The sequence below is a fragment of the Trachemys scripta genome, chromosome 1 (genome assembly GCF_013100865.1).
Source record: "Trachemys scripta elegans isolate TJP31775 chromosome 1, CAS_Tse_1.0, whole genome shotgun sequence".
Taxonomy (NCBI): Eukaryota; Metazoa; Chordata; order Testudines; family Emydidae; genus Trachemys; species Trachemys scripta.
In genome coordinates, this window is record NC_048298.1 from 164,679,142 (window position 1) to 164,694,147 (window position 15,006).

The following is a 15,006-nucleotide window of genomic DNA, read 5'->3' on the forward strand; positions in this document are numbered from 1 at the left end:
GCAGTGTGTATGTCTTTTGATTGATTAGGGAGGGGGAGCAGTAGTTTTGTCTGTTGTGCTGTAGCTGGTATAGATTGACGCAAACAACTAATTACCAGAAACAAGGGCTGAGAGGATTACAATGCTAATCTAGGTATCTCTCTTTCCTCACTGTCCCTCCTCCATGTACGCAAGTCTTTGGATACTGTGTAGAATGGAAATCAATACCATGGATGTATGGATTGTGTCTGAGAAAGGCAGGAGCAGGCAGCTCCTTTTACAATCGCTGTGTCTGATGCCTGCTGCTTACTTTGAGGTACTTCAAATGCCAGAGCCCTGTCTCCTCTGAACATCTCTGCCTCGGGGGGGTAGCTCCGTGGTTTGAGCATTGGCCTGCTAAACCCAGGGTTGTGAGTTCAATCCTCGAGGGGGCCATTCAGGGATCTGGGGCAAAAATCTATCAGGGACGGTACTTGGTCCTGCTGTGAAGGCAGGGGACTGGACTCGATGACTTTTCAAGGTCCCTTCCAGTTCTATGAGATAGGTTTATCTCCATATAATTATAAGGCAGCTGCAACATCCCTCATGGCTCTCATTTTAGAGTGGTGAGGGCTGATGAAGTCCATTAAGGCAAACTGTAAAGCTAGCTTCAGAGCAGAGGTAAGCATGGATTTCTGCACAGAATGACCCGAGGAATAGTGTCCTTCCAATTATTCTCATACTACTGCAAACTCTTCTGGTATCAGTGACGTCACAGAGTGTTGCATTGTGGGACATCTCTGGTGGTCACAGAAGGGTGAGCAGTTTTCAGGGGCTAAGAACTAAATTTAAATCTTTGTGCCAGTTGTATTATGCTGTGGTTAATAAGGTGACTCAGCCTGTCTGTGCCCTCTAAATTGGTGTTGGGATTACAGTTCATCTTGAACAGCTTGGTTGTGTCTTGCTAGCACAGCCTGAGAGATCAGGGAGGAAGTTAGTAAATCTGAGATGGGATTGCTGTGAGGCAGCAAGATGTAATGGGCCAGATGGGAACTGAACTCACATTAATTCCCCAGTATTCCTCAGGCAGAGAGTGGTTTCCAAGGAGTAGGGAAGAAGGGTTATGTTTTGGCTAAATAGTCCTTGCTTAGCACTTGGCAAACTCAGACCCATCCATGCTATACAGAATATGCAGCCATGGACCTGGGATCCTAGAGTACATACCACTTTTACACTGTGTTTGTCAAAGGTCTTGAAGATTAGTAAAAACCTTAAGTAATTATGTTGCAGAAGACAGGAGGTGATGGTGGTTGTCAGTTTATTTGTATTACTATAGTGCCCATAGACCCCCAACTGAGATCAGGCCCCGAATGTGCTAGGCACTGCAGGCACACAATAAGGAGAGGGTCCCTGCCCTGGATAGCAAAGTGTGGGAGGGAAAATGGCATTGCAGAGAGGTGAAGTGAGTTGCTCACAGTCACCCACAGGAAATATGGGTTCGATACCTGGTTCTGCCTCCGACCTGCCTCCAAGTCCAGTGTCTTATCCACCAACCCACGCTGCTTCTAGAGTTGCATTATCCTCATTTTACAGAGGGGGAAGTTGAGGTTTATTGATTTGCCTAAATCCACAAAATGTTGGTGAATTCCCGGTTTCCCTCTGGTGTGCAGATCACATGGTCACACCTCCTTTTGTAGATGACTTATCTTTTGTGGAGTCCCGAGAGAAGAATGGCCATTCTGGTGGCCACAGCTCCATCAGTACTGAGCCAATATCTCAGCATGGGACGAAGGGCGCTGCTGCAGATGGGGTTGGTAGCAAAATACATGATATTCTTCCCTTCTTGTGATTAAGCACAGGCAGGAGAGCCAGGAACTCGTATGTAATCCCAGTTCTGCCACTAACTTGTTGTGAGACCTTAAACTAGTCTCTTAACCTCTCTGTGGCTCAGTTTCCCAGCTGTGAAACAGGGTTAATGTTTTATCCCACAGAGGGCTAATATTTACCCTTCCGTGGAAGGTTTAGACGCTTTTGTGAATGGAGTTTGTTTCCAGGATTTATTGGGAAGAGATGGATATTTTTATCCAAATGCAAGAGAAGCTAAAACATTTGTCTCGGCAGCACTCCTCATCTTCAAAGTAGGGCAGAAGGGCTTTACCAGAATCTCTTGCCTAGACACAATTCTTGCAGAAATCTTGACACCACCTAGTGGCGGCTCCTATTATTACACTGGTTCTCAAACTTTTCCATAATATGGACCGTGTCTTTGAGAGTGCCTCAGGGACCATCTCCCTTCCTAGCCGTGATTTATATACCTCCTGATGTCAATTACCGGCATGGAAAATATTAGGGAGCCCTGTATTTTTAGCTGTCTTGCTTTTTTTTTTTTTTTTTTTTTCCCAATAAAAAAAAATCGACGCTGTCTACTCTAGCAATTCCAAGCATCTTTTGGCTCCAGGGTGGCAGTAGGAGATCTCAATCAGTTTGATTAATCTCTCTGTCCGTGCTCCTTTGTACGCACTTCTCTGCTGCCTAGCCCCTCTTTCCTCTCTCGCCTGGTCCTTGTCCTCCCCCCTGTGCACATGATTTTCTGCTGCCTTTCTCTCCTGGGCATGCTGCCCAGCCACCTGGTCTTGTATTCTCCCTGCTCCCCTTAATATGCTGCCCAGCTGCCTTGTCGGTGTGTCCTGACTTCATTCCCTCACCACTGTTCCTCACTGCATCATTCTTGTTGGAATCAGGTCCATTGCTGTTCTGACCCATTCCTGCTGGATTAAAATGGCTACTCTTTAGCAAACAGCTCTGTTGGCCAGATTTGTAAGGCATGTCTTTAATGCAAAGTTAACCCAGGCTTTTCCTCTGCTGTTGTCCCAGCTCCCATCCTGTCCACACACACAAACTTCTGACCTGAACTGGTGGTGCTTTAAACCCAGATTAGCCGTCCTGTTTGGAGTAGAGGCTAAAGCCCCAGTGAGGTTTTCACTGGGGCTAGTAACTTGTGCCCACTTGGCTGTGAAGACACAGGCTAAAGCATTTGAGTGCTGATAGTCCTCCACAAGTCTCCCCCCTCCCCCCCCATGTGCCTAGAACAGTGGTTCCCAAACTTTAACAGCCCGCGAACCCCTTTCACTAAATTGTGAAATCTCGTGAACCCCCTCCTAAAAATGAATATTTTCAGGGATTTAAGTTTAAATTTCCTCAGTGTGATGGATGCCCCAACTGCCGGCCCTGCTCTTCCTGGGGCTTGGACTGGGGTTCGGGCTGCCGGCTCCCCTGCTGACGGGAGCAGAGCTCGGGCTGCCGGCCCCAACTGCCCGGCCCCGCTCTTCCTGGGGCTCGGGCTGCCAGCCCCGTGTGGAGCGCTGGGGTTCGGGCTGGCGGGGGGCAGGGCTCAGGCTGCCAGCCCCAACTGCCCGGCCCTGCTCTCCCTGGGGCTCGGGCTGCCAGCCCTGCATAGGGAGCGCTGGGGTTCGGGCTGCTGGCTCCCCTGCTGACCACCGGGACTCGGGCTGCCAGCCCCAACTACCCGGCCCCGCTCTCCCTGGGGATTGGGGTGTCTGCCCTGCAACTGGGTCCCACCTGCTGTCTCCAATACCCAGGGTCCTCTGTCCGCCATTAGTGATTTTTTTTCTGGCGAACCCCCTGTAATGTTCTGCGAACCCCAGTTTTGGAACCACTGGCCTAGAAGAACAGGCAGGTTCTCCCATAATTCACTGGGAAAGGATCAGAGCAGTTCAGCTTAACTAGAGCACAAAGAACCATGGAATGTGCCCCCAGAAGTCCTAGCAACACACACAGGTGAGCACAGCACTAGTGAGGAAACGGTAACTCAGACCTGGCTTTATAGTGTGGCTGCTCACATCTAGGGTAGGCTAATCTGGGGGCTGATCACTCAAGCTAACTCTGCAGCAGTAACATGCCCTCGTCCATTCTGCTGGACAAGTAAAACTACCTCTGACTTCTTTGGACACCACCAAGCATGTTCTATCAAACCTGGGCACGGAAACTGGCTTAAAATAAGTTTCTTTTTGAAACGTGCCCCTCTGAGTGTGATGTCAGGCTCAAAGTGACTTTCAAAAGTCACATTGTAGAAGAGTTCCCTATTTATTATTCTCTCTGTTGCTTGCAAGTCTAATTTGCTTTTTTAAAATTAGTTAAGTGATCACTTTTTGCCGTGTACACTCTCATCGTTGATAAATATTCTGAACTTCAAAGCGATCTGAGGATCCAGACGATGTCTGAGGCACAATAAACTCGAGCCCACTCTGTCAGGTTAACACACATTCAAGTGAATAACATCCATAATATGTCATTAGTGTCTCTCCAAGACTTGGCATAGAACTATAGAAAGGTGGGGCTGTAAGGGATCTCAGGAGGTCATCTAGTCCATTCCTCCATGCTGAGGCAGGACCCCCAAATATACCTAGTCCATCGCTGATAGGTGTTTGTCTAACCATTTGCCATAAATGACCGAAACAAAATTAGATCACCCTCAGAACATCAAAAACCCCATTTCCCCGTGCATTTGACTTCTCTCAAAGGTCCACCTCTGCAGGAGCCTACATAAATTCTGTAAAGGATGGTGATGCTTACACTTAATTATATGACACTTAAGTATGCAGTTGTGAGCATAAGTGGCACACTGTGTGTGCAAATCTGTAACTGCATGCAATAGTGGCTTAATAAACAAAGGACGTGCCTAGAAGTGCCCTGTATTGTCCTTTCGCCACTGATGTTGAATGCAACAGTAGCTTCAAGTGTGGTTAGTAATATAAAAGCTATAGTTTAGCATCCGTCTTTTTTACACGCCACCTGTTTTTTTTTTTCAGTTGGAGATCTGCTGTAGTGTATGGGGAGAGCATGACCCAAACTTTATAGACCCAGCCCATGCACCCTAACTGAGTGTAATCTGGCTCACTTCGTGGAATGAGTGACTCCTGTATGTTAGGACCTGCAGTGGCTTTCACTAACCCATAGTCCACACTACAAATTTATGTCAGTATAAGTACGTCACTTAGGAATGTGGAAAATCCCCGCCCCTGAGCAACACAGTTATACCGACCTAATCCCTCATGTAGACAGCGCTGTGTGAATGGGAGGGCTTCTTCCATCAACATAGCTACTGCTTCCTGGGGAGGTATGCTGATGGCATCTGCGTAGCTAGTGTCTTCTCTAAGCAGCTGTGTCATAAGTGTAGACAAGCCCTCATAGGCAGGGAGTGGAATAGCAGTGTATTTAGCTGGTCAGGATTGAGGTGCATTGGCAAAGCTGTGTGGGGACTCAAGAATGTCGTAATGGGGGGTATGCAGAGCCCTCAAAGCTCAGTGATGGATGTGTTATAAATATGGAGATACATAGATAAAGGAAGGACTCAGGAAGGCGATAACATGAGGTACTGCAGTGGTCACAGTTAGCGGAGAGGTGTCCTGTGCTTTTTTCTCCAAACCATTTCCACTCCTTGATCTGTATCCCATGGAGGCCAGTGTAGCAAAGCTATCCTCCTTTGAGGCAGCACAGCAGGAAGGAGACTTGAGCAAGATGACAATCAGATTTAATTTATTTAATAATATAAAACAGTTACAAGAGAGCCCCAGGACTGCAGGGCGGAGATGAGGAACTGAGCTGCTCTGGAAATTTATTCAGATGGGTTTTAAATGAGAAATTTAAATCTCATCAGGAAAGAGTGGTGAATAAGTTAGTTGCTGCTTGTCATGGCCATTGCTGAGCCTAAAGGCAAAGGCAAGGGGAAACCGACTAGTCCACTCAGACACCGGGGTAGGACAGGACTTGAAAAATCTGTCTGACACCTACTACCTAGTAGGCAGTGTGTAAGAAAATAATGGCGGGGGGGGGGGGGGGGGGGGGGGGGGAGGGTTGGCATTGCTGCCCAGAGGCAGTGACCTGGTAAGAAATTCCTCCCTTTTCCCCCGGCTTGTGGGGACTCTATTTTCATAAGTCTCTGGTCGATAAATAGTTGATGACTGTGAAAGCACCTCCCCTCTCCCTGCTGGATAGGAGAAGTTCTCTATCCCTCACTTTCTCCACTTCCTTGCTAATCCCTCCCCTTTCTCATTATTTGAGTCCTCACCCATGAATAACTTCAGTGTCTGACTCCTTGCAACTCACAGTATCGACTGTGAAACTGGCCAGAGACATGTTATTTTCACTCTGCTGGTACTTATCAAAGCTATGAGCAGCAGCAGAGTCACTGGTGCTGCCAGTCTGTAGGCTCCAGAAGATAACTCTGTTACCACTCTACCTTTTGTTCATCTTTGGTACTTTGCTTTTTCAGACAGTCTAGAAACCTTTCCCTTTTTAAAACAGGATCGTATCAACTTGAAATAGTCTGTTTCTAAAAAAGGAATTCAAAAGTAGATGTAAGTACTAATACAGTACCCCTGCGTTGCCCTACATGTTTTTGTGCTTTTCAGTCTGGCATTAGTGCACCTTCAAATCCAGTGGTCTTCTCCTATCTCCCTCCCCAACCCATCCTTCAGCATAAAGGGAAGGGAGGGCCAGGAGAGGTGTGGGAGAAATTCTGTTGTTAAGTAGCCAGAAGATGTGGATTCTGGGCAAACAGATTTTTCTCTTTCAAGTGTTGGACTCTTTGCATGTTTTGTTAATTATCTTTCCCTCTCCCTGGTTCTCCCTGTGTTTCCCTTTCATGGCTAATCTTTGTTGTAGAAATAGACAGTGGGGAAATAACTCCTATTTCTTAATGGGATACATGGCATTTATTTTCTGTCCATTTGCTAAATCAACTTGACATGTGTCTAATAGCCTTATTGCCAATTCCCTGATGTCTGTCTGTCCGAGGAGGACACAGGCAATTGACTATTGTGTGGTTGCACTGCTGCCCTCAAAGGAGCCAGCTTCCTCTGAATGCAGTTACGCCATTTTGCTGAGAGAGTTAAAATGCGGACAGACACAAACAAGGGAGAGAAGAATTGTCTCCTGACCTTTTTTAAGAGGGAAAATTGAAAGATCTTAAATATGTCTACTTGGCCAAACAATGACTTACAGGGGGCAAAGGCCCTAGCAATGACGTATAAGTATTTTGAAGGATGGGAATGCCAAGGAGAGGGGGGGAGTGATTATTAAGGGTGGTCCAGAGGTGTATGACAAGGAGTGAAGGCATGGAATTAAGAGGACAACGTAGGCTGCATCTGATAAGTGTCCTTGACAGTAAGTAGGATCTATTAAGCTACGCAACAGTAACCCAAGGGAAGTGATAGAAGGCCCTGTATGGTAGTTTGGGGGCATTTAGCAGTAGACTAAACGAAGCACCAGAAAATATGCTGTTGGTAACAATCTGCATGGGCTGAGGGCTTTGGGGAGGACTAGATGTGGCCTAATAGGGTTTTCCATCTCTAATGTCTATGAGTCACTGGAACTGTAAATAGAAACCTTCTTCCCAGTGCTCCTTTAAAGAATCCAGCCTTTAGTAGCTCCTTTGCTTCAGAGGTTTCTTAATGCCGCTACCGCTAAAAAATTATTTTTTCTCATCTCCTTGTCTTCATTCTCTTTATTGCAGTTATTCCAGACTCCTTGCGGGTGACCTCAGTTCCACAGACACTAAACAAAGTGGAGCGTGACTCTCTGGAGCTGAAATGTGAGGTGTCTAAGAGTACAGCCCAACACAGTCACCTCTCCATCTCCTGGTACCGCCAGAAAGTGGGTGAGCCTCCAGTGGAAGTGATCTCCCTGAGCCGCGACTTCGTCCTGCGGGCGGGCAGCACCTACGCGCAGAGGCAGGCCACCGGCGGTGTCCGCCTAGACAAGGTGGGAGAGACCACCTCCAAGCTCACTGTCTACAACCTCCAGCCATCGGACCAGGGCGAGTTCTACTGCGAGGCAGCTGAGTGGATCCAGGACCCTGACAAGTCCTGGTACGCCATGACCCGCAAGCGCTCCGAGGGCACCACCATCAACATCCAAGCCACTGGTTGGTATCTGCAGGGTTTTCTTTCTCTTAGACAGGTATCAAGAGGAGCAGTGGGTGCTGCAATAAGGGAGAGAGCGGGGAATGTGTGAGAGCTCCACTTACAAGAGACTTCCCAGGTATTGAGCAGGCCAATGGGTGACTAGCTCTGCCTGCCTTGCCTCGCTGCCTGTGTGTGCTGCTATCAGGCAAGTTTGGTTTGGCTACAGAAGAGTCTCCTTAGGAAAGTCATGAAAGCCCTCTTGCTAGAGTCATTCTTAACACTAGACAGGTGAAAGCTATGAATGTTGTGGGCCTTGGCTATCTCAAAATCCAGTTCTCTCCCTGTGCTTTGTCACAGTGTTTATAATCATCTGAGGTGATTTCGTTAACAGTTTCCTGGGTGGAACCTCAGGTGATCAGTGGCAGGACATTCTCAAGAGGGTCACCAGAGCAGCTTTATTGCTGGTAGGAGGGACAGATGTCACTAGATGTGCTGTAATAGTGATCCATTCCCTTTCACCCATTCCCAGCTTCTGGCAAACAGAGGCCTCCAAAAACAGGCCTCCTATCACGCTACATTTCCTACTGCAAGTAGCTAATCTCTTTGGCCTGTGTCCTTGGAGTGTCCAGAGACCTTCCCCCTCCCCAGGAGTGCACTCCTCTCACTAGTGAGGCTTGGGCTCTGCACCAGTGTTCCCTTCTGCAGGATTTCTCAATTATAGAACATCCTAGGGTTGCCAGGTGTTCGGTTTTCGACCGGAACGTCCGGTCAAAAAGGGACCCTGGTGGCTCCGGTCAGCACTGCTGACCGAGCCGTTAAAAGTCTGGTTGGTGGCACGGCGGAGCTAAGACAGGCTCCCTGCCTGCCCTGGTCCTGTGCAGCTCCCGGAAGCAGCAGCATGTTCCCCCTCCGGCTCCTAGGCGTAGGGGCAGCCAGGGGGCTATGCGTGCTGGACTCACTCCAAGCACCAGCTCTGCACCTCCCATTAGCTGGGAACCTCAGCCAATGGGAGCTGTGGGGACAGCGTCTGTGGATGGGGTAGTGTGCAGAGCCGCCTTGCCACACCTCTGCGTAGGAGCCAGAGGGGGGACATGCTGCTGCTTCCGGGAGCTGCCTGAGGTAAGCGTCACCCAGAGCCTGCACCCCCTCCTGTGCCCCAATCCCCTCCCCTCTGCCCTGATCCCAGTTTCTGAAAAACAGAACTAGTACTCACTTCAAAGGGGTGTCTGTACAGTTTTATATAAGGGGTCAGGGTTATTGAGAGAGTATGTTTTGGAGTCATTCTTCTGACCATAACAACACTTATAATATAAAAACGCTGAGAAGAAATGAGCTATTCCTCCTCTCCCCTCTTCTGGTTTGATTGTGATTGCAGCTTTTGCACACCAGCAGCTGGCTGCTTCTCCTCCTGAGAGTGAGATGAACTGTGTTCTCCCCGGCAGCAATTGCATGCACTGTACACTCTGCTTAAGTACTGCGTTAACTGTATGTTAATGGCAGAGATAACAGGGAGGATTGCAGGGGCATGAAAGCAGGGGGTCATGTGGGATGGGGGTGGCTGAGAAGTGGGTTAAAATGAAGCATGGAAGTGTCCTGCCACCCAGTCTGGCTCTTGGGTGAGGGTCCCCTCCACAGGTACAGTGCTGCTGTGACGCTGCTGCGCATTGGTCTGTCTCTCTCCAGATAAGGAGTTCAGTGTCCGGTTGGAGACAGAGAAGCGGACGTACACAGTGGGTGAGCCTGTGGAGTTCCGGTGTATCTTGGAGGCACAGAACATCCCAGAACGCTACTTCTCCATCTCGTGGGCCTTCAACAGCTCCCTGATTGCCAGCCTGGGGCCCAACGCCGTGCCCGTCCTCAACAGTGACTTTGCCCAGCGCGAGGCACTGGGGCAGCTCAAGGTAGCCAAGGAGAGCGACAATGTCTTTGTTCTAAAGATCTACCGCCTCCGCCTGGAGGACAGCGGCAAATACAACTGCCGGGTGACGGAGCGGGAGAAGACGGTGACGGGGGACTTCATTGACAAGGAGAGCAAGCGGCCAAAGAACACGCCCATCACGGTCTTGCCCCTCAGTAAGTAGAGATTGGCATGCTCCTGCATGGTGCTGTGTCTGTGTGTGCCCTCCCATGCAAAGCAGACTGCCTGAGAAACTTAGCTGTGGTCACTTGGGGTGGGACCTCAACCGGAGAAGTTCTTGCACAGTAAAGACTTGTTTGGTGTGGCTTAGAAACCCTGCTAGAAAGATCTTTAAAGGCCGGGGAGGGAGGTATCCACTACTCAGATTCTTAGGCTGGAAAAATTGGCCCTTGCCTTGGTGTTTGCCCCAGGTTGTAGTTCTTACTTTGATAGCAGAAAAGGGAGTTATTTATTCTCCCACTCTTCCCACCTCCCAGCAGGAATATGGGAACTTTAAGGTGTTACCCCCACCTTAAAAGGCTGAATTGGGAGTGCTGCTGGTCCTAAACCAGCTCCCAGTTTATCCAGGAAGCAGCCCAGCCACTGGACATATGTTAGTGCCTGCTGCTCAGATGCCCCTGCTTTGGTGCTCTTGCAGGAGATCCCATCAGCTCCTCAGATCGGAGGGGATGTGCCCTGGGCCAAAAAGCAGAAACAACTGCATCCTTCCCAAGCCACCATTCGCTCGTTAGTACAAAGATCCAACTCTGTCACTGGATGCCTCACTCAGCCAGCCTAGTGAAAACATTCTTGTCTGACCCTGTTTGAATGCCTTGTGTGTGTCGGAGGGGGTGTGATAAATACTGAAAAGACAGGGCAAGAAGAGCTAGCCCTCTGGTTCATTCATTTCCTTTGTCTTGCTCTTTCTCTCCAACTCAAATAACTTTGATGTGACAAGCCACACAAATATCATCAAAGTTAACCCAACAATATATAATGAGCAAACAAAGGAGTAGCTGAAAAAGGCTTTTGTGTAATTTTTTACCTCCCATATTAACCTTGTAGTGAGATGCAGCTTGTTCTGAAGCCATTTGTCCTGAAGTAAGGGTCAATTGTAGACTCTCATTCATTTGGGATTAAAAATTACACTAGCCAGAAGTCCTGGATTGACTGATGCCTAAAAGGTAGCACTTCTAGACTAGACCTGTAACAGATTTCATGTGAGATTTCATAACCACCAGTGCTAGAAACAAACTAACAGGACTTAATGTTTTTTTCAGAGGTGCTAAGCATCTGCAACTCCCACAAAAAGCAGTGGGAGTTACCAGCACTCGGCACCTGTGAAAATCAAGCCATAAGTCTTTATATCTCTTGAAACTTCAGGATCCCACTTTTCTGATGGCATAAAACATTGATAGCGAGCTCTAGTAGTTTGTGAGAGAATGGCTGTGAAAACTGGGTAGGAATTGGAAATGGCAAGATGATCATCAGAATTCTGTGATTGTTGTAAATCAAATGGATTGGAAGCCTTTTGGCAGAACAGGAGTTACAGTACCAGTAGTAACACCCGTGCTTTCAGCACATCCCTCTTGTACGGTCTTGTCCTGGACCTGTGATTAGAAGACGTTGTGACTCCTCATAGGCAGTAATGGGACAGATTTTCAAAGTTTGGCCCTCCCCTAGCTTAGGCACACAAGTCCCCCAATAGCAGGTCACAGGCCATGTGCATGCTTTGGATATTTGCACATACAAGTTAGCCACACGCAGATCCAATGTGTGTGTGGTTTCATGCACCTAAGTTTGGAAGAACTCCTTCCCAAGTCTCTACCTTTCTTGCATACTGGCAAATGGATGAGTATAATCATCTCCTCCATGTGCACGTGTTTCTTTTCTGTCTCTTTAGAGACCAGCATCTCCGTGGAGATGACCAACAATGCCAGCAATGTCCTAGAGGGGGAGAGCCTGCGCTTTGGCTGCAGTGTGCGCTCGGGATTTGGGCCCCAAAGCCATCTCTCTGTCACCTGGCAACTTGTGGACAAGCAGAACAGGCGCAGTGATGTTGTGCGGCTGGATCGGGATGGCACGCTGCAGCCGGGTCCCTCTTACTCAGAACGTAGCAGCTATGGGGGCATCCAGATGGAGCAGGTGCGGCCTGGCTCCTTCACCCTGGAGATCTTCAACAGTGTCAAGGCAGATGAGGGCCACTATGAGTGCCGTGTGACTGAGTGGACACGGACGCAAGATGGGGAGTGGCAGATGATTGGGGAGCGGCACGCTAGCATGCCCGTATCCATCACTGCTCTGGGTGAGTACCAGTGGCACTGTGGTGTCTATGCAATGCTTTCCAGCACCTCGCCCTCATGGGGTTTTGATTACAGCAAGTCAGGAGGTGATCGCAGGCATTGCTGGCTTGTGCTGTGTGGCTACAGAGCTAAGCGTTAGAGGGAGGGGCATGCTTCTGGTGGGGGAAACTTGTTTCTGAGTGGGAGTCAGTGTGCCTGTAGACAGCTTCGCTGGAGGAGTGCAGCACGTCACGTTACCCAGGAACTCCAGCGTGTGGCATTAGAGAGACAGAGTGGGAAATAGGGTGGTTAATGGCACTTGGCACTTCTGTAACACCTTGTGAACATTAAGCCTCCCGACTTCTTTGTGGATGAGGTAAATATTATCTCCACTCTCCAGATGAGGAAGGTGAAGTGCTGGGAGGCTGTGAGCCTGACTCTCAGGATTCTGAGCACCTACAACTCCATCAGATGTCGGCAGGAGCTGCCCTTTGCACATCTGAAAATCAGGCCCTCAGCGACTGGCCCAAGGCCACACAGTTGAGTCTATTAGCCAAGTGGGAGCAGAACCCAGGAGTTCTGATTGCTGGTGCCCTGTTCTCACATCTAATCCCTCTGAGGGTACGTCTACACTACCTGCTGGATCGGCGGGTAGTGATCGATCTATCGGGGATCGATTTATCGCATCTAGTGTAGACACGATAAATCGATCCCCGATCGCTTTGCCGTGGACTCCGGAACTCCACCACGGCGAGAGGCGGAAGCAGAGTTGACAGGGGAGCGGTGGCCATCGATCCTGCGCCGCGAGGACGCGAAGTAAGTGATTCTAAGTCGATCTAAGATATGTTGACTTCAGCTACGCTATTCTCATAGCTGAAGTTGTGTATCTTAGATCGACACACACGCACACACACACCCCTAGTGTAGACCGGGCCTGAGTGTTGAATACAGTAAAAACCACACGGAGGGCATTTTGGGAACTTCATTGTCTAGATCTTGCTATATTAAGTGCCGGACCAGTGCCAAAAATGCCCTGCAGGTCTGAAGAACTAGTGACTGTTCTTGAAAGCCTGATAACCTGAAAAATGCCAGGGCTATAAACAATTGCTGTATGTTGTGACTGGAAGGTTGGGATGGATTTGTAGCTTTCCAGTGCAATACAGTATTAATGAAGACCTTTAAAATCATATCACATTCTGATTAGCATCTTGCTTTTCCCTCCTCCCCTTCAGTTCTGACCTGTTCTTAAGAGTTATTCTGTCTAGAGCTAGAAATCATTGCTTTCGATCTTATACAAGCTGGCAAGATTCCTGGGTTATAAAGAATTAAGGCCAGTTTCTCAACTGGTGTAAATCAGCATAGCTGAGAATCAGCTGAAGATCTTAATTTGTACTTTGTGTAGTCTGGTGAAGCTTGCAGCTAATTTCATGCCAGAATTGAAGAGTAGGGGGAGGGAGTAGGGTGTGCAGGGGGAAGTTAGCAAGATGGTAATTGGAATGACCTGCTTCTAAAATGTGAGTGTCACGTTCATTAATTCATTCTACTTGTTGAAAGTTAGCTGTGTAAAACTTCCCAGTAATTCCAGAAAATGCAATTAAAAGTTAATAAATTGACCTTCCACTGCAGTTCCCTCTTCCAGAGAAATCTCAGATTGACAGGTCATAAGTAGTTCCTGTTTATATAACCAAGAGGTGCTACTACAGCCCAATAAAATTTGAAAGAGAAAATGTCCAACATCCTTTTGCTAGGTCTGATTCCCCCGCCCCCCCCCCCCCCTTAATATTTGTAAAGTGCTTTGTGATACTCGAATGGCACGTGCTAAAGAGGGTAGTGTTTTTTATTACTACAGCCAGAGGAGACCAAAAGCCTCTGAACACGTGAGGGTCCTGCCACTTTGCGGAGTGCTAGGGATCTTGGCCCCTGCAAGCCGTTGGGGAATAGCTGTCCTCTGATGATGTGTACACAGGCAGAGTTGTGTTAAGGGTGCTCCTAGAGCTGGAATAGTAAGGAATGCTGCATAAGCTAAGGGGCCACAGGGAAAGCTGTGAGGAGTCCCAGTGCTTGAACTAGCATGTGCGCTGCAGGCCAGAATTGAGGTGTTCTTGGTAGATCAATGTGGGGGAGAGAAGGAAAGCTTTCACAGAATCTGCTGAGAGAGAGAGATTGTGGCAGGGGGGCAGTCTTCCCCCAGTTACTAAAAAAATTCTCCTCTCTGCTTAGCAAGAATCATAGTCCTTTGATCCTAAATCAGTGAACAAATCAAGTGTGCTGCTTTCTACAGAGCCCTGTGCTCATTCATTGGATCAGGAACTGATGAGGGGAGAAAACATGGCATTGAAGGAAGCCCCACTTCCCCTCCCTCTTTTGTATTTAGTCAGGGCAATTGGTCGCTGTAAAAGAAAGCTGTTCGCTTGTTAACCTGGATGTAATGCGCACATGAGAGTTGAGAGCCTGAAAATGCAGATCTGGTTCCCTTATGGCAGTCGAGAAGTCTTTTTGTAATACCCTTAGTCTGGGCAAAGGAGCATGTCTGCACTACAGCTGCTACAGCAGCCACTACAGCGGTGCAGCTGTGCTGCTGTAGTGTAGACACTTCCTACCTCAACGGAAGGGGTCTTCTGCCACCTCTCCGAAAGGTGATAGCTGAGCCAACGGCAGAATTCTTCTGTCAATGTAGCTGCATCTATTCTGGGGGCTAGGCCAATTTAACTATGGCTCACAACATTTTTCACAGCCCTAAGTGACCAAGCTTGGTCCGTTTAATTTTTAAGTATAAACCAGGCCTAATTTTACAAGACCAGATGACCTTGTAAAAATTAAACCAGCTTTCTACACCTTCATTCTCCGGCACTAGGGTCAGATGTCTTGGCTATGCTCTGGACTGGGCCTGATATGTACTTCCCTGGGTAGGGTGGCTGCCAGCAGCGGCTCTATGTATTTTGCC

General features: G+C 48.5%; 1 protein-coding gene across 6 annotated transcripts in view; it reads left to right on the forward strand.

The window, feature by feature from the left end:
- Positions 1-15,006, forward strand: part of IGSF3 (immunoglobulin superfamily member 3) — a 255,382-nt gene that overhangs the window by 193,657 nt on the left and 46,719 nt on the right. For all 6 annotated transcript variants that reach the window (XM_034791935.1, XM_034791963.1, XM_034791926.1 and 3 more), the window contains 3 exons: positions 7,493-7,903; positions 9,567-9,956; positions 11,684-12,085. In XM_034791935.1, the coding sequence (XP_034647826.1) occupies positions 7,493-7,903; positions 9,567-9,956; positions 11,684-12,085 (1,203 nt within the window). The remainder of the gene's footprint in view (positions 1-7,492; positions 7,904-9,566; positions 9,957-11,683; positions 12,086-15,006) is intronic.